Source organism: Lipophrys pholis (genome assembly GCF_963383615.2).
Source record: "Lipophrys pholis genome assembly, chromosome: 21".
Classification (NCBI taxonomy): domain Eukaryota; kingdom Metazoa; phylum Chordata; class Actinopteri; order Blenniiformes; family Blenniidae; genus Lipophrys; species Lipophrys pholis.
Window position 1 is genome coordinate 22,408,202 of NC_137649.1, and position 22,500 is coordinate 22,430,701.

The 22,500-nt window shown below is 42.2% G+C and overlaps 1 protein-coding gene across 1 annotated transcript in view; it reads left to right on the plus strand.

Moving 5' to 3' along the window:
• vsnl1a (visinin-like 1a) overlaps nt 1-22,500 on the plus strand; it is a 39,355-nt gene that overhangs the window by 3,062 nt on the left and 13,793 nt on the right. Inside the window, exon 2 of the mRNA XM_080491439.1 lies at nt 7,768-7,934. Within this exon, the coding sequence (XP_080347565.1) occupies nt 7,773-7,934 (162 nt within the window). The 5' untranslated portion in view covers nt 7,768-7,772. The remainder of the gene's footprint in view (nt 1-7,767; nt 7,935-22,500) is intronic.

The window sequence follows — 22,500 nt, forward strand, 5'->3', positions numbered from 1 at the left end:
ATGTCTCACACTTTTACTTCGTTATGATTTCTCTCATCGTGGGCTGCCAAATGCACGTGGTCACGTGCACATGTGACAGGACGGCGGTGGCATCAATAATAAAGGACAGGAACGCCGTCATTTCCCCCTCCCCGATACTTAGCATGCACGCTTAATTGTGAATGCAATCGGCACAGACACACGCCTCCGTGGCGACGTGACGGGAGGCAGCCGCAAAGTCCCGTGCTCACATCTGTCCCCTGATTCAGCTGCCGTCTCAGCAGCCGCGGCCCGGCGCCAGCAGAGAGGTGTTAGCAAGTCGTGTCGGAACGATCCGTCTCGTCGGCTTGACTGCAGCACTGAGACGTCTCACTCTGACCGGAGACTCCAGTTTGCTGGAGCATTAGGTGGTGCAGAGGCGGTATTGTTACATGTTGTTTGTCAGTACGCACATGCGATCCAAGCAAATGTCGTTGTTTTCTTCTTTGTATATATGAAAATATAAATCTCTCTCTGTGTGGTTTGCCCTGTGATGCGCCCCAGGAGCCCGAGCCACAGAGGTTTCACAAGAATATGAACGAGCACCGACGTGATAATGTGTGCTCACACGTAGGGATGTTTATCTACTTCCCGGACTGCGTCTCATTTGACACATTTTCTAGATATTGCGAAATACTGGGAGGAGATGACGCTAATGGATGAATACGCCACGCTCAATGTGATTTACAACCTCTGAAAACGTCTCTGTTGTTCTAACACCATTTACGCAACGTTTCCAAGTTACAGTAAAAGAGAAAACTTTCGTGGGGTTTTGAGGATCTCTTTGCGCAAGCCACTGAAAGCGCAACTTTTTGAAAACGCTACGACTCCATCGCCATGGAAATGGGTGAAAACGCAACTTATCTGACACTTTGCATGCGCACCATGGCCTTAGTAAATAATTCCTCTGCACATGCGCGAGTAGATGCACAACAACAACAATGGCGGCCTTTAGAGCGTCACGGCTCCCAGTCCATATTCCCCTGGGCCTGGGCAGTTTTAGAGTTGAGAGTTAATGTAACAGCAATCCAACTTGACCGTCTGTCCATACTAAAGTCTGTGGACTCACTCTGGTTAATGTTTATATTGTATTATTCTCTCTGCACATTTCTGTGGTTTCTTTAAAAAAAAAAACAAAAAAAAAAAACAATAGCACCCACTATTGGCCCAACATGGAAACTACACAATTTTCTGCCATTTCTGTGTAAACGTATTAGTTTTTTCCCCCCGATGTTTTTCCAAAATGAAAACGTGGAAACAATGCCCTTTCACTTATAACGTCTTCATGTTAGCTGGGTCTTGTATTTCTGTTATTGTGATCGGAGGTATTTTATCCGCGGGCTCCCCACAACTTTTATCTGCACACTTCATGATGAGATCTCTATGTCATACGTCTTCCTCGGTCTTGCAACATTTTCTAAAGGTGACTTTGTGACAGATTATGTTCCAAATTGTGTTTTTTTTTTTTATTTAATTGCAATGCGTTCTCATATGTTTATTAACTTCCCGATTCCATGGCATCACATTTTCTTTTGTGCTCCTGGGGAACAAACGCAGAAACGACACTGTTTCCAGCGGATCATCCTCGTGTAAACGGAACCTAATGCACACAAGCCCCTCTCCCCAACAATGCACACAATCTATTTTTGCGAGCATGAGATTTATCAGACTTTATCCAGGATTTTGGTAAATTAAGATTAAGACCGCCTCTCCAATAAGTAAAACTAAAACTCGACTCACACTCAAACAAACCACTGACAGACCAGCAACACAAAACTTGGGAATATATTTGATATGTGGCGATGAGCCCGTGTCTAATAGCCCAAACCGGCTGATTTTCTCAGCAAAATAAATTCAACTTGAGAACATTGCCAGGCATTTAGGCTGTAAATTAGGCCAGCCAGCTGCCCACCGCGGGTCTGCAGGAGAAACGAAGGGCACCTCCGTTCGGAGACTTCAGGTGAACAAACAGGTGGGATCAGCAGGTGGCGAGACACGAAAGCTCTGTTGGGAATCTCGATTAGTTGTGGCTTTTATTTACTGTCACACAACCTGAACTGTGCTCACAGTTGCAGTGCTGCTCTCACTCAGCCGCTCACCCGATACTCCGCTCGGCAGTACTAACCTGCACTGCTCGCAGCAATGCTCTAGACTTTCAATCTGGGAACATGACACAAATCACTGCATTGTTTCTGCAACTCGATATCTCCGACTGTACGATGTCTGGCAATGTTGTACGTCAGGAGGTTCGGTGGAGTTTTGTATATCAAATTAAGAAAATCCAAAATGCAGGGTTTGGATTTGTGATGAGTTCAAGGACGGGCCAACATGAATTGAGAGGGAATATCACCATTCAGATGATAAGGAGAGTTTAAAGCTGATATTTAATGAATCCATGATTTAATACATTTATTGTGACTGTGTCAAAGATAAATTACAATCATACCATTTTGACATTTTCCAGCACCTGTATTTATAAGCTGCGGTTAAACTTAAGGATGGTCCATCTTTCTTTTCAAACGTTGATATGTCCCTGTTTTTTGTTAACAATATATAGTTAGCATGCCAGGATACGAGTTGGCTCTGTCGGTTGTCCTTGTAATGAAACCACGCACGCATATGCCCGCAGTGAACAATAGGCTATAAATGTTATCAATGAGAGTACACAGTCATTCGTTTGGGTAGATAACGAAGATTAATTGCTATTATGATGATAAAACCACCAAGTCCCAGGAGAATATGGACTGGGAGGCATGACACTCTGGAGTCGGCCATTGTTGTTAGTGTCAATCTATGTGCAGAAGAACTACAACCGTGGTGTGCATGTGTGCAGTGGCAGCATTTCAGAAAAGTTGTGTTTTCCTCCAGCTCCAAACACACTTAATAAAAGATCTGTTTTTCTAATAGTGACGCAAAGACACACGTAATTAGAGATCACTGACCTCCCATCCATCTATCCATTGGAGCCCATTTTCCTGATAAAGTCTAAATGTCAATATGAAGCACCACAGAACAGTTATGGTGATTGCATCATCGCCTCTTAAATGTTAAAAAAAAGAAAATCATTTGTATCTTGTGTTTATGTCCTGATTTGAAAGCTTGCCTCTGATCAAGGATGGGAAAATTCACTGTTGGACACAAATCTAAGAAACTTTGAGGGATGTTAGTGGCCTATCTGACGATCTGTTGTTCCAGTGTAACCTTTGCTGTACACAGCATGAGCTGTCACTACATTTATTTGCATTGGAAATTGTCATAAATAAATGATGATAAATAAATTCCATGATACGCCAACTACCTGTTAATGCCAACGTGTAAAATATAGCATGAAAACAAAATAAAAATAAAAAAAACACTAAGTGCACTCGAAATTCCAAATCTTGTCCAGTTTTCAAGAGTCAAAATCTTATAGTAAAAGCAATGCAATGTTGATCCCTGAGGGACACCTTAACACAACGTACAGAAACCTGACTTGGTGAAAAAGAGTATTGGTTATCCAGAGTAAAAACATTTCTACAGAATCTGTTAACAAGCTCCAAAAGCTGAGAAATATTTTACTCAGTCTGAAAAGAAATGAGCCCTTTTGAAGGCAGACAATTTGCGCTCTGTGGTGAATTGCTCCCAACAAAACTGCCCAAGATAAAATATGAAATTGAACAGAATGTGCAAAAGGTCCGAACTGAGCTTGAAGTAAACAAGAGCATCAATTTCCAATGGCCAAAAGACTGTTTGTAAATTACTGGATGAGTCAGACACCCATTTCAAGTTTGAAGGCAAACGAAACAAATAATACAAAAAGAGACCGAGAGACAAAAAGAGATTTTATCGTACACTTTGTCCGTCAGTGGCGGTAGGATAACTGTTGTGTTGTTCCACTGCAGCTAAATGATTCGAGTCGCCGCTGGAAATCTCTGAACACCAATTTACTGGATTTCCACATTGAAGCTGCAGTTAAAGGATCACAGGGTCAACTATGATTGAGAAAATTACACAACTTCCTCTCTTTTTCAGAAGTAACTGAATGGACTACGGCTGCCCGATGGCTCACCTTTTTTTTCCCTATCCTCCTGAAAAGCATCCTATTTGAGAGATGCAAGATTTCTATCCAAACACTTTTGTGTGGTCACATTATATAATCCTTGATAAAAGTACTGTAGAGAGTACTCACACACATCATAGTACGGAATGAGGACGCTATGGTGTTTTGGCTTTATGCAACAAAATGTCTCAGATTATTGATTTGCTGAATGGCTCCCATCAAATCCATAATATTTTGAATTGTGAGCCCCTGGTACTCCGTATCGGCAAGTAGCTCAAGGGTAGTACTGGTATTTGTGCCTCACTAGCGAATATGAATAACCATAACCAATCCTCAATATGGACCAGTTGTTCTAAACTCACAGCAGTATTGTTAATATATTTATATATTTTTAATAATTATAACGCTCTAAATTTAGCAGGCACTTCGTTAGATGCTCCAGTTCAGCTGATTTTAGAATGTGCGTTTTCAGACGAGCAGAACAAAGGTTTTTTTTTTTTCATGCCTACAAATGTCGATCATTACAGCCCAGTAGTGAAAATATTTTTCTACATTTCACATGCATAACAATCACTACGTAATGAGGTACAAGCATTTCTCAGAGCTGTCCTTGAGCTCCTCTCCAAATCCAACGAACTCAAATATGACAGACTCACTCGGGTGCCATTTACGCCGAGCACTCGCGGCTGCTGCTGTTAAACGAGCTGCTCACGCTAAAGAGCGTTTAGCTATGCTTAATGCTGCTGTTCTAATGCAACATCATACAGTTTTGGTTCCTTCATGACACAGCAGACTGGAGGCCTGCGGGTCACATAACACCCCCATCCCCATTCCGTGTGACCCAAGAACCAATTCCAAACCATTTATACACGAGTGGTTTGACATACAGTCTTTCGAATGTAAATGGTCTGTAATTATAATATGAAAATCACAATTTTCTTAAAATTAGTAGCCATAATTCTCTGTCTTTACGTAAGAGGTGTTTGGTCACAATTTGGGCAAGTCGTAGTCAGGATGACATTTTTGTGGAGCTCACAAAGTTAAACGTAACAACATGTCACCACCCACCATACAAAGGTCCACAAGGTTTTTACCCTCATCTAGATGTGACTTTTTGCTTTTTGCACTGTGCCACATGATGTTGAAGCCATTAGTTTATTAAGGTTGTAATAGCTAGTGCACAGGCATTGTACTGGCATGATTAGTCATTACATAACTCGATTTTCACTTTTGTCCATCATTAATCAGAAGCTCCTGTGAACTCGAGCCACGCTGAGCCTGATTCAGAAAACGTTTTGAAATTGTTTTTCAGAGTGAACTATATTTATCTTTCTCTGACTAATGGGCCCCAGATTGTGGAGATTTTTTAGAATATAAAGACCCCACCCCCTTCACATTCACACACACAGTTTACAAGGTTTTGTAGTCCTGTTTGGAAGAAAATATGATCGCCTCACTGTATAAATAAACCAATACAGAGCTTATTTTGAACCTCGTCTCATTCAGCTTTGGGCCTGAAATAGATTCTATTGAAAGTTTGAAAAATACTTTGAAGAGAAGATTGATACCCCTCATGTAATCTAAAAACTTACTTTTCTTTCTTAGATTTATTTGGTTTTTCCTCCCTTCCACCAGCACATTGATTCATATTTATGCCACAGCACTATGAAATGATTTGTATTTATTACGCACATAAAACGGTCCAGTCTCACTTAAAATAACCTGACACAGAATTTATTTCTCTTGGCAGAGTTATAGTTCAGCCTGTGAAACTTTACAGTTGTGAGCAGGGACTATTTTGGAAGAAGTTTGCCTGGCTGCAGTCATGAAACTGAGTCTGACAGAACGCTTACTCTTAAATCACCGTCCTGCCCAAAACATGATCAATACCAACACTGAATGCTGAGAAAGAAGCTTTGTGAAGGATAGCGATTCACCCAAATGAATAAAGGCGTGAGGTGGGCCGACAAAGTTATGTCCGTCGCTGCTTTGAGCTCACGGCGAGGCTCCGAATGTCTGCAGCAGCAACTGGAGAAACATCCTCGCTAAAGAGGCCTAAATGCCACGTCCCGGCAGAGACGGAGAGGAGAAACCTTCCAAAACTCCAACCATCCTTGGCAAATTACGATAATTATGGGTTGGTTAATGAACTAATCAAGGCACGAGCCAGTGCCAGACAGAGATCCAGCTGGGCGCACACAGCTGCGGCAAAGACATTAAACCAAAACATGCTTAAGATTTTGGAAAAAGTCACAGTGGGGCAAATACTTCAAGATTCCATTAATAACTTTAGATATTCGCCGCCTGGAGGAAAAAAAAAAAAAAAAAAGAAGCTAAGTGGCTCGATTGGGAAACATCTTTAATGCTTTAATGCAGTCATGAATGGTTGCACATTTCCTCATGTTTCATGACAAGTAACTCAGATAAACTGACTGATAAAAACGCCATTTTAAATGAATATTAAAAGATTCTGTGTACCAAGAAGGGTGCTGAAAGATCTTGAAGCCACTAACTGTGAAATAAGTGTGATTTTAGTGACTCCTAACTGATTTAGCAGAATATTTACATATGGCACTAAGATCCTGCATAAAGAACTCTCCATTGCTCGTGGGCACTATTTCAGTTTGCGTGTTTTTGCACGCGATGAATTAAGAATAATATTATGAGTGGCGTCACACACAAAGAGGAGCATTCACGTGAGGGGTTTACTCTGATTACATGAGAAATTACTGAAAATAGGATCATGTGGTGGAGGAAGCTGTCAAACATACTAGAGAGAGACAACAAATAATCTATAACAATAAATAATACAGAAAGTACCTTCAAATGAAAATCTCAGGTAAATGTCATTGTGAGCCAGTTGGGGAAATGCCGCCCACCACGTTCATTTGAAACGCACTGAAACAGATGCGACCATAAACAAAGCTCTATAAATCACATTGTATATTGCACATTAATCTATCAGCATGAAATCACTTGTTTTTTTTGGGGGTTTTTTGGGGGTTTTTTTTGTTCACGAAAACAAACTTGTTGAAATCATATATTGCAATAGTTGTGATTCTCAGTTTGACCCGTTAGTAAATCAGGTCCATAAATATGACTATTTTCATCCATCCATTCATCCATTCATCCATCCATCCATTCATCCATTCATCCATTCATCCATTCATCCATCCGCGTCTCAACAGTTATTGTTTAAATTAGCGTAGCAGGATTCGCTTTACACCGAGCAAACTGTCATTTACTGTTTTGTCCACTGGAATTAAATATATTCATATTAAAATTAATAGTAATTAATGCAGCACAGAAAGTCTGATGAGGAGAGTTTCAGAGGTTGTGATTTATTTTAAAAAAAATCAAGCCAATCTGGGACAACTAGCAGAAAACAAAGTTGCCCCTCTGATAATCTAACCCTTTTACCCAAGAGGTAGAAACAAAACAGCACTACTTTCCACCATGTGACACGAGCCCCTCCGCCTTGCATTACCGTCAATTTGTCTTGAAAGCTTATTTTTAGAGGCAGCTTTGGTTTGCACTCTCCTTTCTGCCATGATGGATGGTTCTTCTTTTTTTTTTACGTCCTCGGGACTTTTCCTGCAGATTCGCAGCATGCGGAGGCTGCGTCTTGTGTTTCTGTGTTACTCGAGAAAAACGCTCGTTCATTGACCCTGTCTATTTTGTGTTCTCTTACCCCGGCTCCTGTTCGGCAGGCAAAATGGGGAAACAGAACAGCAAGTTGACCCCTGAAGTGATGGAGGACCTGGTGAAGAACACAGAGTTTAACGAACACGAGCTGAAGCAGTGGTACAAGGGATTCCTGAAGGACTGTCCCACCGGCCGGCTCAACCTGGAGGAGTTCCAGCAACTCTACGTCAAGGTAAGTCTTCGCGGACGGATTACGTCCCTGATGCATGAACTCAGCACGGTACTAAAATATGCTGATCTCTTTGTATGGGATTTTTTTTTTGCAGTTTTTGAGGATTTATTCGGTAACAGTTAGCTGGTAATGTCTAAAAATCTAATCGATTGGTCCTTGGATGATGACAAATCATCCCTGAAAATTTCATGCAATTCGGGTTAGTAGATTTTGCGTAAAGTTGGAAAAATACATGCATACATACAAACCAATAAACAAATAAATACATAGTACTTTCGGTGCTGAGAATAGTTAGTGTCACATTTTTAATGCCCATGGCCTGCTGCTGATCAGATTTTATTGGTGTGCATTGATCAGGGCTACAGCTGGTAAATCTTCCTCGAACAGTAGTTCAATGGCTTCCTATTTCCATTGATCTCACTGATTTGTCGAAAGATTTCAAATTTGTGCACACAAAGTTAAGATGACGATGTGTTTGATTGGGCCTTGAAATCATCTGCGGTTTCACAAACAGTCCTCAGACAGAAAGATATTTTCAGAACTTTTTTGAGCCACATCGCCTCTGCCCGGGCGGTGTGAGTTTATTCCCTCATTTGTTCATTTGGCGTCAGTAAACAAGGAGGAACGCTTTTGCAGGAAAAGCTGACGATCGGAGGATGAGCAGAAACTGAGAAGATGGCGAAATGGGCTAAAAAAGCTGCTGCCAGGCCGAAAGTGATGCTGCAGCTGTGACCCGTCGAACCTCCATTTAATCATTTGCAATAGAAAAATAAATTCAGAGATCTCGAGCAGATCCACGAGGACCCATCTGCCGACGGGGAGTCCTGAATGTGGTTTCAAGTCATTTCGTATAATAAAGACCATGAAGATTAATACTGACCTGGTCAGGTTTCAATAACAGATGAGATAAATTGCTTTGAGCAGATCCCATTATGTTTTACACACAAAAACAAACAACAACAACATAAAGTCAATTTCATGATTAAAAAAGGTAAAACCCCTCTTTTTAATCTAACCTACGAAGTTAGATTTATTGTCTATCTCAGTTGGACTCAGTGGAGTTCAGAATTTTATGAGCCAAAATTGTTGATATAAGACAGTAGTGTCAAATATAAGATCTGTTGGGAAAAGAAGAGGCTCCAGTGTGGCCCCAGGATCCACTAAGCAGTTATTAGTTATTAAAAAAAAAAAACAACAAACTACTCCCTAACAAAGTTTAGACGCTGGTTCCCTACAGTGGAAACACACGGATATCTTTTGATGATTCCTCCTACTTGGGAAAAGGCAAGTATCAAGCGTTCGATGTTTTTTTTGCCGTTACATAAGACGCGCCTGGGCATTCAGGTCATGGGTGCACTTCCTCTAAATGCCATCGCAGCTCACGCATCAGCTGAGACCTGTTGGGGTCTCAGCTGATGCGTCTATCAGTCGCACAAATGACATTTTTCCATTTGGACCAGCCCCTGCAGAGCACATTTTTCTTTTAAATGGAAGTGTGTACGAATAACCTGTTCTCCTGGGAAATAATTCAGAGCTGGCAGGTCTGACGGATTGACGCGGGAACAGAAGATCCCCCCACTGACAATCTCGTTACAGATACAATGCGTGGAGTAGTGACGGTGGAAATCTGCGGCCGCACAAAACATAGTGGCGGGGTAGGGGGGCAACCACGGCTCACGTCTAAAGGGGTCTCAGTCGGCCTCGGGGGGGGGGTGGGGGTGAAAATTCCATTATTGATTCATCCTATTGTGTTTCCAGGCAACAGTGTATCAGCGAGAGGCTTTATTTAAATCCAGAGGCCTGATAAGAGGAAAAACGGTCTGCCGCGACCTCACATTAACGGGACAGACTGTTCCTGTGAAGAGTGACTCTGTGCTGTCTGATCGTGTGTGTGTGTGTGTGTGTGTGTGTGTGTGTGTGTGTGTGTGTGTGTGTGTGTGTGTGTGTGTGTGTTCATATGTTCAGTGGGAGGGAGAAAGAGGAACAGCGTGTTTTGTTGTATTTTTTATTTATTTTTGCGTCGGCTGGAGGTGAGAAACCTAAAGGGACCAGTGACGAGAGAAGCGAGCGTGTCAAAACGCGAAGGCGCCTTTTATATTTACGTTATTTATTAGTCAGTAGCCCGATCGGAGAAAACCTACGAGACGAACACGAGAGTCTGCAAACCCTGCACGTCCTGGAGAGGGGGGGGGGGGGGTCTCTCAGTTTGCATTGCTTTCAGGTTTAATTTCTCTACGTGCATCCATCCACACACACACACACACACACGCACACACACACACACACACACACACACACACGCACACACCAGTGACGGTGGTGCCGAAGCACGAGGTGCGAAACGCAGCGTTCGCTCGTCTTGGCTGCCTGCTCTGGATCTGATGTACTCTATTAGCAGGACTCTGCGCTCACACCTTCCTCCGGTCTCTTGCTGTTTTAGAAAGAGACAGAAAAACGAGGCAGAGAGTCGGAGTAGAAATCGGCTCTCAAGACTTGTCGTGTGTCCAAGAGCATTTCAAGGTTCCAACGTTTATTTGGGTTCAGGTTGAAAACATTCGGTCCTCACACATCACTCCTATACAGACTCTGTTGATGCACATATAGTATACAACATCACATTTTTAAAGGGATCAATATTATATAAAGTTAATTTTCCAACCGTAATAATCGTCCACAAACCTGGAATGACTGGCATAGCAACCAAACGAGTTGGTAGATTGTGATGAAACGACAAACAAAAAGTCTGTAGAAGGCACGAGGAGAGTCCCATCCTCTTTCTGCATTGTCCATCAGGATGATGGGCAGTTCTATAAGGCCGGCCTGGAGACAGGATAACACCCTGGACCCCACTAATGCAAAATCTCAGAAAACGGAGGCAATTCCCAAATTTCAAATCTACATTAGGATGTTGAGTTTCGGTGGGACAACTTGTGCAAATTGAACATCTTTGGGAAAAGAGCTTTAAGTGCCATGATGAGGCTGAATGCATATATTTACTGTTGGAGTGGAGCCACAGATGAACGAAGTCATCCATCAGTTAAATATCTATGCATGGAAAAAAGTTTTTTTATATATTAATTCATTGTCTGTGTGGGGTTTTCATCTTATCAAAAGCTTTGTGTTATCAGCATGTCGAGGTGGCGATTGTTCTTAGTATTACACATCCTGGTATTCACTTTAAGATATTGAAGTCATGGTGATTTGTACTTTCTAATGACAGGAACTTTAACAACCAAAGCATAATTTCAGAATAGCGTGGCCCCTTTTTTAAGTGTCTGAAGCAGTACTTCCCACATTTCCTCTTTGATTTCACGTTAGAACATTGACATGGACGTTCAAATTAAAAGCATTTCGCAGTTTCCCAAGTTTACCGTGTGGTCTAGAGAGTTTTAAAACGTGGGTTTCTACGAGGGGCAAATCCGGTGTTAACAGCCTCAAAACAGACGCGACCATTTTATTTGATTAGCACAATCAGAAACACAAGGTCGTCTTGTTATTTCACATTTTAGTGCAAAGTCTAAAGTCCTTGAATTAAAGAAAGTGCTTCCTCCTCTAATAAATAGTGTTTCACTCCAACAACAGCGACAAAGAGTGAAGCCAACCGGTGTAACTTCCACGACAGCGTTTCAAATGAGAACGCATTGCTTTTGCGTTTTCATTTCAGCAATCGCCTTCAAAATTATGTGTGTTTACACGGAAATGTAGTAGTCATGTTGGGCCACTAGTGGGGGCTGTTGCATGTTTGGATTGTTATTTCGAGTCCCAGGAGGATATGGACTGAGAGTCATGACACTCTGGAGGCGTTTCCAAAAAGTTGTGTTTTCACCCGTTTACACGACGACGGAGTCGGGGCGTTTGAGTACCCTTGTTGTGTAAACAGACATCTAAAACACGATGATTCGATTCATTTTCTTTTGAAAATGTTGCGCAAATGGGGCCAAAGACAGTAAATATTCGCATTTTTACTCTATACTGAGGTGTGAGAGTAACAAATCACTAATACTCGCAATTTTGTGTCGTTGAACTATTTATATTTGTATTTACTATTTTGGTTTTTAGTTACCTTTGACCTAAAATTTGTTCACCGTTTGTGTGAAAAACTCTTGAAATTGATCCCCATTCATAATGTGAACAATACATAAGAGTTTAGAAAAAGTTGTTTTTCAAAGATGAGGCTTGTGTGACATTGACAGGCTGTGTTCCCGGGACACTCTGTCCTACGACTGTCTGCCCTTCGCTGTCTGAAGTTCAGACTTGCACCTGCACGTATTCTTTAAAACAACTCTTGTTTATTTCACCCGATAAAAGCTGATTGGTTGAAGAAAGATTTAGACAACTCCCGGACAGCCTTAGACCGAGGTTGTGCCGTGATTTGTCTCATTTGCTGCAAGATTCTGAATCCAATTCTCTTAAACTTTTCAATTTCTTTCAGTCGATTTTTTTTTCCTGTGTGTTTTTGTCTGCTTGAGATTTTATTAGGAAATTACTAGATAGCGTCTTATACTAGTAGTTACTGTCAAAAGTTCTTTCAAACCACTTCACGTACCAGTAATTTGCACTTAAGTGCAATAAAAAAAAATCGACTTCTATAAGGTAATGTAAAGTTTACTGATACACTGAAGAAATTATCTGTAAAACATGTCTAAGTTTCTACTTTTGCCGTAAAAAACATCTTGAACCACTGCTTGTTTATTAGATCAGAAATTTGTGTTTTCATCCTGTAATCAGCTTGTGAAGCGAAGAGAGAACTAATTGAAGTTGTAGTAGAGCAGGAATTTTATTTTTGGACTTTGAGGCACCTAATCCCTTTAAATAAAAATAGTCTTGCATCTACACTGCAGCACCAGACACACTGACAACGATGTAGTTAGTCTGCCGGGCCATGGGAGGGCGCTGTTGCTTGTTTTTGTAAAGAAACCACACAGACACGTGGGCAGAGAACAATACACTATAAATGTGAAAGAATCTTTCCACCTTGGGAGACGGTATAAAAATTTGGCGGTGACAGTGGATTCACACATCGGTATCGTGGGAAACGACACGCGCGCGGCATCAGTGTCCCGGCGTCCCGCCGATACCAGATGAGCAACGTAAAAATGGAAGTGGAGCTTCAGCGGCGTGCGAAGTTTCTCATCCCCGACACGTCAGCCGCTCCGCGCGCCGTTCGTAACGGGATAACGACACTCCCAGGAATGTGAAGGCGACAGATTCTGTCGCTAGATCTTTTCTTTGTGCTTGATACATGCAGAGAAAACACACACACTTGTGATTTTGAATTGACGCCTTTACGCAACAATTATCGTGAAAACGCATCGTTTCCGTTTCGTCAAAGTTTGGCGTTTACACGACTGCCTTTTGAAAATGATCGGAAACACTGAAAACAATGTAGTTCGACCACTAGTGGGTGCTGTTGTTTGTTTCTGTAAGGAAACCACGCACAGTTTGTGGCCCCTGAAGTAAATTCTTTTTTTTTTTTTTTGGACACTATTTATCTAAACAATGAAACATTTTATTAGTTGTCTTTCTTGGTTAAATAGACCCACGCAGTATCTGCAGCAATTGGTCTCCACGCTGACCAGCACTCTGGACTCCATGTTATTGTTGTCAGTCTGGTTGTGCATGTGCAGAAGAAATAGTGACCGTGATCACATGTGCATGAACATAAATAAAACATGAACTCCATGTTTAGTGGTCGGTTCTGCTGGCGAAGTGGCATCCATCGGGGTAATACACATCACACAGGGTAGATACATTTCACCCCCACCCCCCTTCGGTTGTTGGTATTTGCTTTGAGGCGGCGTGTTGGTTGACAGTGACATGAAGTGTGCATCAATACTGTTGTTGGCGTCCTGTCAGTGTGTGTTACCGTGACCAGCTCGCGTTTCCCCTCCGCTATGGCCTCCGTCTGCTGCGCTCACACTGGCCACCTGCACAACGCGGAAAAGTCACAGACGGGAGAAAACAAAAACCACATTTCTTTGTTATTTTTGTTGACCGGCGAGATTTCACAAGGGTGGCGTTTTTGTTTTGTTTTGTTTTTTGTAAGAACTCCGGATTTCAGTCCTCAAAAGGTGGAGGAATGAATATTTGTAACGTTATGCTTGTTGCTTGAGATGAGGAAAAAGGTTGTGAAATGGGTGGAGGAAGGCCCCGGCTGGGCGATTGTTGTGACATTGGCACACACACACACACACACACACACACACACACACACACACACACACACACACACACACACACACACTGACCTGAATATAGATGTACGGATAGATTCCGCTCTGTTGCCTCTCACTTCCACAGCCCCGGGGCTTTTTCTGTCGACGGGTGTGTGTGTGTGTGTGTGTGTGTGTGTGTGTGTGTGTGTGTGTGTGTGTGTGTGTGTGTGTGTGTGTGTGTGTGTGTGTTTCCCCTCGGCCTCCCCGGACAGACGTACGGACGCGGGGACAGGGATGATAGGAAGGTAAACGGGACGACGGAGGGACAGTGACATCATCTGGCCCTCAGCCTGTTTTCTGTGAGGAAACATATGTCACGTATTGCCAGAGACAAAAGACAGACATGCGGCAATAGATCGACCTGGAAAATGGGCTTTCAAGCTGTTTTCACCGCAATTGCAAAAATGTATAGATGCATGCCGACAGAAATGTACCCAAAGATTACCGGATTAAACATGTATAAGTGCAATACTTCTGTCAAACATCATCTGATTGATGTCCACACTGCAATACTGACGTAAATATTTCAAGTTACTAATAAGCTTTATGTCACTAATGCGAACTCCTAACTTGTAGTTATAGCAAACTATTAATCATTTCCTCTCACAATAGCCTTGGACTTTAAAGCTTCATATGTGACAGTTATTTAGCCAGTGAATAATGTGTATTGTATCTAGTAATATGATGAATACTACGAAAAGTAAACATAGTAATATAGTTCATCTTTATTGGAATGTTAATTTTGAAAACTTGGACAAAAGAAGATAAATGCATAATTTAGTGGTCCCTTAACAGGATTTGCCAGATTTGCTTATTTTTTTTTCCAAACAAACCCTCCACTAGGTGCATTTCTCAGCAATTGAATAAACAGAAATTAATTAAATAGATAAAAAACAATGAAATAAAGCTGCGGCAAGTTGTTACTTTCAGCCTTTCTGATGATTATATTTTCCATTTTCAGATAAAAAGATGAATCAATTGTCTTTATTAATTTACCTGAAGACAGCTGTATATGTCATTTAATTTTTACACATTTCTGAAAGCGCTTTTAACCATTAACCACGTTTAACGTACTCTGAGGTTTTACCAACCCTCCGACATCCAAATACTTCAAAAGTAAAACGATGTGCCCGTGTTGTGGAGAACCCATGATTGTGTTGCAAGTGTAAAGTTTCCGTTAAACCTTTGAGCAAAAGGCTTTCTAGAAGCAATTCTCTGCTCTTATAACCTAAAAGATGAAGCCGTAACTGAGGGCTGCGTTCACAATAGCCAATCATTTTCATTTTGTCGACAAAACAATGAATCAACCAATCATGAATGATGATGTTTTAGATTGACCCTCATTAAACAGAGACAAAACAGCATATAACAGTATAGTGATGTCACACATCCAGTGAAACAGGACAACCACAGCTACAACAATAGAAAAGCCTAATGTCTGACACTTTATTCTGAAGGGCTTTTGGTCATCTTTAGTTGTTTTTTTTCCCCGAGCAGAAATAGTCTGTTTTGTCGCTATATACAGCGTATGTCTTCTCTTTTGTTCTCCGTCCTCCCTTTTTACATCACTTGTTTTCTTCTCTTCCCCCCGGCCCCGCCCCGCCCTCCCATTTCTCTGTCCAAGTGGACACTAAAAATAGCTTTTTGTCATCTCAGAAGCTCTCATGCCTTTCTTTCTACGTCGTAACAACACACACGTACACACACGTAACCGCTCTGTGTTGACTTGAAAACAAACTGTGTGCAATTATAGCAACATTCCCTCTATCTTTCTGGAAAGAATATGAGGCAGACAAACGATGATGATAGAAGTCCGGACGGAGTGAGTGAGTCACTCATTACTCCGGCGAGTGGTTTACAATGTTTAGAAAGCGCGCGGGGAGGGGAGTGTGACACTCACACTGTAATTTTCACACAGACGAACAGTGGTTTCTCAATCGGCAGAACGGGAAATTGGTGTTAATTGCAGAGCGTGCGAGTGTTTTTTTCTTCTTCTTCTTCTTCTTTTTTTTTTTTTTTTGGGCCAAAAGACGAGCAGCTGGGATGAGCCGGAGCGGAGAACAAGAGAGAGAAGGAAACTAATGGACAGATGGTTGGATTCATCATAATGATTCACGTTTTGATCCATCAGATGCTCTTTGGCCTCCGAAGACGTAATTGAATAATTCAGCAACTTCAGGCGAGCCGGACCTCTGCTGCCGAGGTGTGGGAGCAGGAAAGAGAAAGTCAGTAAGTGCCTTTAGATGCACAATGTAAGATAATAAGGTTGACTCTGGTCGTAGTTGGACCGAGCTGCGCAGAACCATTAGCAACATCCCTCTCAGCAGCTGAGTGGTGGTCGAGGTTATTGCCTTCGCAGTGTGGACTTAAATCCCGCGGCGGCGCCGACAAAATGACCTTCAGCCGGTTAACAAGGGTTCAACTCCGGAGAGAGACACCGAATAAACATCAGTCCCGTCAAGTGGACGAAGACAAGGAGACGGAAATATCAGCGCTGATTAATTTTCTTATAAGCAGGACTTATGAGGAGGGGTGGGAATCGAAAACCTTTCCTTGTTGAGAACCGATTCCTTTGAATCGTTTGCCAAATTCTCAAACGATTCCCTTATCGTGCAGGGCGACGTCATCCACCGGTGCAGCCAGCAGGAAACGCTCGAAAGCTTGGTTGCATTTCACAAGAAAGGATGTCAACACGGCAACTTGGAGTACTTGCAACGTGGATATTTCGTCAAAGGAAGGAAATACGACCAGTGTGCAGGAATGTTTGGATGGAATCGTGAAAAATCGGATCAATTCCCCTCCCAATTTATGAGTTTATTTACTGTAGTTGACCTTTATTTGTACCAGTGATCTTTTTGAAACACGTTCTCACCTACAGCAATGACTCCTCCAAACCTGGGTGTTTATACCAATGTGGAGCACAGAGATACTGGTACAACATTGGTATACACACAGAAAATTCAGCATGAAACAGTTCAAGTAGCTCTAGTTGTTTACGTATCCCCCAACGGCAGCAAAATCTTGCTGTGAGTGTGTATTTTAATTTAACTCCTTCATCTGATGTGCTCTGAAGGAGATATATTTGTGCCAATACACAACCTTTGTAGTTTGTAATAACTGTAAATCAGCTTATATCTGATAGCATCAGGACATCTGACACCAGTGCCAAACGATTAAAATCATGCAAAAATCCAGCGAAGATCTCACTGCGGATTTGAGTCGGACCTGAAGATCGAGTTGGGTCGCCTTGCATCTGTCAGAGCTGTGTAAATAAAATGAGCCTGGTTAATAAGAGGCCCAGCCCTCCTCTTTCCAGCCTGCTGTGCTTTGGAGTAGGATATTATTAGGTTAGGAGCCTGGCGTTTCCCTTTCTTTCTCCCTTGTTCCTCTTATCTTGCCTCTAATTTTTGCCCTCCTAATCTCTCCGTCTTTGTTTTCTGGTCTGTAATTGTTCCCTGCTGCTGCACTCAAGTCAATATCTTGTCTTGGTACTCTCCTCTTTTGTGATCAAAAAGTACTGGTCTGTCTGCTGACATATACAGGAATAGTTTTACGAAAAAAAGAAAAAAAAGAAATTCTCATTTGCCTTCTCGTTAGAGACAGATGAGAAGATTGATGCCACGTTGGTGTCTATTTTGAGTTCCGAGCGGGAACTGTTTCAAGGCCGACCATGGACTTCCTGGAAACTGTTCAAGATTAGGGAATAAAGTTCGAAAGTGCAAGTAAGCAGATTTCAACAAAGTTTGGACAAAGCCTTCAAGCTTATATCGTGAAGTGGGCCAACTCTGCAAAGCTGCCAAACTCGTCCATCTTTTCATGTAACCCTGGGAAGCAATTCATCCCAGCATATTTCAGGAAGTGTGTATTCCATCCTTGAAGGAAACAGGATTTGATTAATGGAATTATGTTCAATGATATTTCCTATTCAAACGCACATCCATCCATCCATCCATCCATGCAGGCTCCACAGTGGGACATTTCAGTTTTCTGCAAAGTTTTTCACTTATCAAAACAGTTGGTTTTCTCTTTGTGCTGCTGGACGTGAGCATGAACTCATCCTTCTCAAAGACTTGGGTCTCGTTTTCTGTTTTTTTTCCTTTGATAAATTAAATGCCTCCTTTACCTGAGGCAGCAGAGCAGCCTCACAGTCTGATGGTACCTCCGCCATGCCTTGGATAGGACGTTGTTTTTGTTTTTGTTACCTTCGCCAACGAAGGTTGGGCAAGAAGGTTGTGTTTTTGTCTGCGTATGTATATGTATTTATTTATTTATCATGTGTGCATGTATTTTACCAACTTTTCACAAAAACTACTCACCCAAATTGCATGAAATCTTCAGGGATGATTTCTCATCATGCAAGGACCCATCGATTAGATTTTGGGACGTCAACGGCTAACTGTTTACGAATAAATCCCCAAAAACTGCGGAATTCTTTTTCCATACAAAGCGGATGAGAGAGGCACCTCATGGAGGAGATCAAAACAGATCAGCGTCTGTTGCCATGGAGACGCTCCCTGATCAGTGTTTCACACAGTGATGTAGCTACCTGACAGGCTAGTCAGCATCGATGTGAGCTAACGGCTATCATGCTAGTGATGCTAACTCGGTTAACAGTCAAACAAATGTGGCGTTGGCGAAAGTCTGCGCTCTACCGGGTGTAGTTCTAGATTTTTTTTTGTATTGGCTTCTTTTGACGATGGTATCATGTTATCTGCCTTGCTGTATTCACTTTTGTGCGGTTGGGCCCGCTGGCTAGCAGCATGGCGTACTCATGAGTAAAAGCCATCCTCTGAAACAGAAGACAAACGGCGGCAAGTGGAAGCGAAGTCTTCATATGTACGGGAGTCAAAGGCTTTCCCTCCGCCACAAAATGATACTAACAACATCGGCGCGCGTGTCGCGCTTCGCATTGTGTCATAATTGCATCCATACGATTTCAGCGGTTAGATAAACACATTAGTAAAGTTGTGTAAATCCATTTGTGGCTGCGCAGCGAGTGTGTCTTAATCAGCGGCATCTGAGAGTCATTCCCCTCGGGTACAGCGCGCCAGATAATGTCGACGCCAGATTCCCAAAACCAAGTTATACAGATTGTCTGTCCAAATGCAATCGATGAAAAAAAAACAAAAACAAGCAAACATTTAATTACGGAGCCTAATCTTGGGCACGGACTGACGCAGCTGTGACTGACGGGAGAAGTCGTGCACAAAACACATGAAGACCAATGGAAACATAAAGCACACACAATGAGGATTCAGTTTTGAAGGTTCAGTTTGACGCAGGAGGAATTCTTTCATTCCTGTCCAAAGAAAGAAAAGAACAGCTTCACTCGACGGAACAAAAGGTTTTCATTCTTCATATAGCAGTTGCAGTAATAACTAATAAGGTTTAAGGTCAGCAGGTGATTGACTGAGCCTTTGGTAGATTGCAGAAACAAATCGGAGCGCCACTTTAACAATGCAGTAAAACAGAAGACCTTAGCAGTTTTTTTTTTATGCGGGGGAAAGTTGAGACAGCTCGATCAGTCATAATGCAGTGGCAATTTATACTTCATCTTTGCTAACGAGTTTCCTGGCGAGTGATGTACGATGAAGGAATATGAATTAGAGTACAAAGAGAGTGTACTGCGAACTCAACTTTACTGTTAACTGAATGTGAGGTTGAAGGACTCTCGCTCGAGGGAGCCAGTCATGGTTTCCTGTTTCTCCATCTGTCCGTCCATCCACCCATATATTACCTTCTTTTATAATATTTAGGGAGGAAGACATTGGGCAGGAAGAAACATGCAACCACCACAGAGAAAGGTCATGGCCTGGAATTGACCACCACTACCAAACAATTGAAAGACTAAAGCTTCACACAGGAGAAACAAAACATTTGAAGAGGATGTTTGCATATTTGCATCCGTTTGTCTGTTCTTGGTGTAGAAAAGGTGATGATGCTGGTGTGAAATTACAAATTAGTAGGTAGGCAGCAGTGAGCAATATATTTTCTGAGAACTGGCCTATTGGAAGATAGTAGGTGGCAGTCAAAACCAATTAAAAGAGACAGACGATGAATGAAGAGGCTGCTAAAGGGATCGTATAAGACAATTGGCAATAATATATTTTAATGAAGCTCAGGGAAGCGAAGCGAAATGGCGGCATGGAATCTGTGTCGTCATTATCAAGGTGACAAGAAGCAACCAGAACGAGAAGAAAAGTGAGAGTTTGTGCTAAACAGGCTGGTTACCCCTCAGGCAAACAGGCACCAGAGAGCAGGCGGGCTGCGCACCACGTACCTGAGAGAAGCAAACAAACAGGAAGCCGTTGTTGGTGTCGTTCATATTACAATATGGGACACCAAGATCGAAAATAATCATTACGAACACGAGCATCGGACCACCACTACTCGCTTGGTGTTCATGTTATCAGATAGTATAAATATTGAGGCATATCACAGTATAGTGTGGAAATTATTATGATGCTGGTGGCAAATTACAAATGTTAAACCAGAAGTTTAACTACACACACACACACACACACACACACACACACACACACACACACACACACACACACACACACACACACACACACACACACACACACACACACACACACACACACACAAACTTACACACACACACACGAGCCCAGACTTGATTGAGCGGTCATGAATAATGAATTCACGCTGAAGGAGGAAACCCAAGGAGGTTTGTTGAGTCATGTAAAATGGAGGCACAGTGTAAGTAATGAAGCGCGTGGCAGACGGGCGGGGAGAGGCCAAGTTTGCGTCGTCGTCATGCGCCGTCTCACACTAGCCTCGTCTTTATTCCCTCGCCTCTTCTTTGTTCTCTCATTCTGCTGGAGCGGCCGGACCTATTTCTGTTTCTTTTCTTTTCAACCATCGATGACCCAGGATATGATATTTGGTTAATTCTTATTATGCAAGATTGGTACAGGGAAGGGAGTTTTCTTTCTCTCTTTCTTTCTTTCTTTCTTTCTTTCTTTCTTTCTTTCTTTCTTTCTTTCTCGAGTGGTGGGAATAGATTGGACTAGCTGGAACCAGCAGATGACGATAGTGCAAGTTCGAACCAGAGTGAAGACGAAGAAGAGCAAGAAGGGAAATGGTCATCGGGGAGGAAAAAGCTACCGATAAGAGAGGGAGGGAAACGGTCATCAGGGACGAAGAGGGCGATGGGAACCAATGAAGATACATATAACCAGCAGATGGCGGGAATGCAACTTCATGGATAATAAGGATATAATAACAGACTATATCCCAATAAAATAATATGTGTAAATAAGATAAATTCCAGTCAGGTTGACATGAGATTTAATGGTACATTAAAGCCTTATGTCCAAAAACCCTTTAACGAGTGGGCTCTAAAGGGGTGAACGCTGTGAGAGCAGCTGTGTATTGATGCAGGTCTGGAGACATCAGTGGCGGGAAGCATAACGTGATGAAATCCTCCACCTCTCTCTTCCTCTCTTTCTCTGAGTTGCGTCACGAGGAGCAAGAGGGGAGGACCACCGGTCCACCTGGCAGACTGCAGTGAGTCACCCTCCGCTGCCCGATCCCCTCGGTTACGTCACTGTTTCTCATTTCAAAAATGCAACTTTTTGAAAATTGTACGGCTCCTTCGTCAGCAGTTTGTATAGAAAATCAAGATCAAGCCAGCTTTTGCCCTTCTGCTCCCCGGGAGGTATCTGTCCTCGCTGTGCTCGCCTCAGGACACCTGCGGTACCATTCGACAGGTGTACCGCCCCCCGGTCAAACTCCCCACCTGCCACTGTTGTTCCAACTCTGGTCAATTTTAGCTGTCAAATACTCTGGAGTCCCTTTAAAACTATAGTTTATTTTTCAAGCAGCAGCACAAATATGTGGGTCAGCACAATTAGTTTTTTACTTTTTCTTGTAAAGGAAAATATGAACAAACGATAGAAATGGAGAGAAAAACCATCAATAATTTTAGTAAAACAGATTATGGGATGTACAGTTTATTGCATTTATACCCGTGGTTTTTGTTTTTCTGCTATTATTTGACCACCCTGCTAATTGTTATTACCCTGCTCAGTGCATTTTATGTTATTTATTTATTTATTTATTGGTTTGTATGTATGTATTTGACCAACTTTTCGGGTTAAGACTATTAACCCGAATTGCATGAAATCTTCAGGGGTGATATGTCATCATCCAAGGACCAATCAGTTAGATTTTGGGACGTTAACAACTAATTGTTTCTGAATAAATCCCCAAAAAACGAAGCGAACAGTAAATGCTAACGTAAAATGCTAGTAGATGCTAACAAGTACTTACATCAAGCTCCCTGTTGTTAAATTGTCATCTCAGGTTGTTCTCTCTCTCTC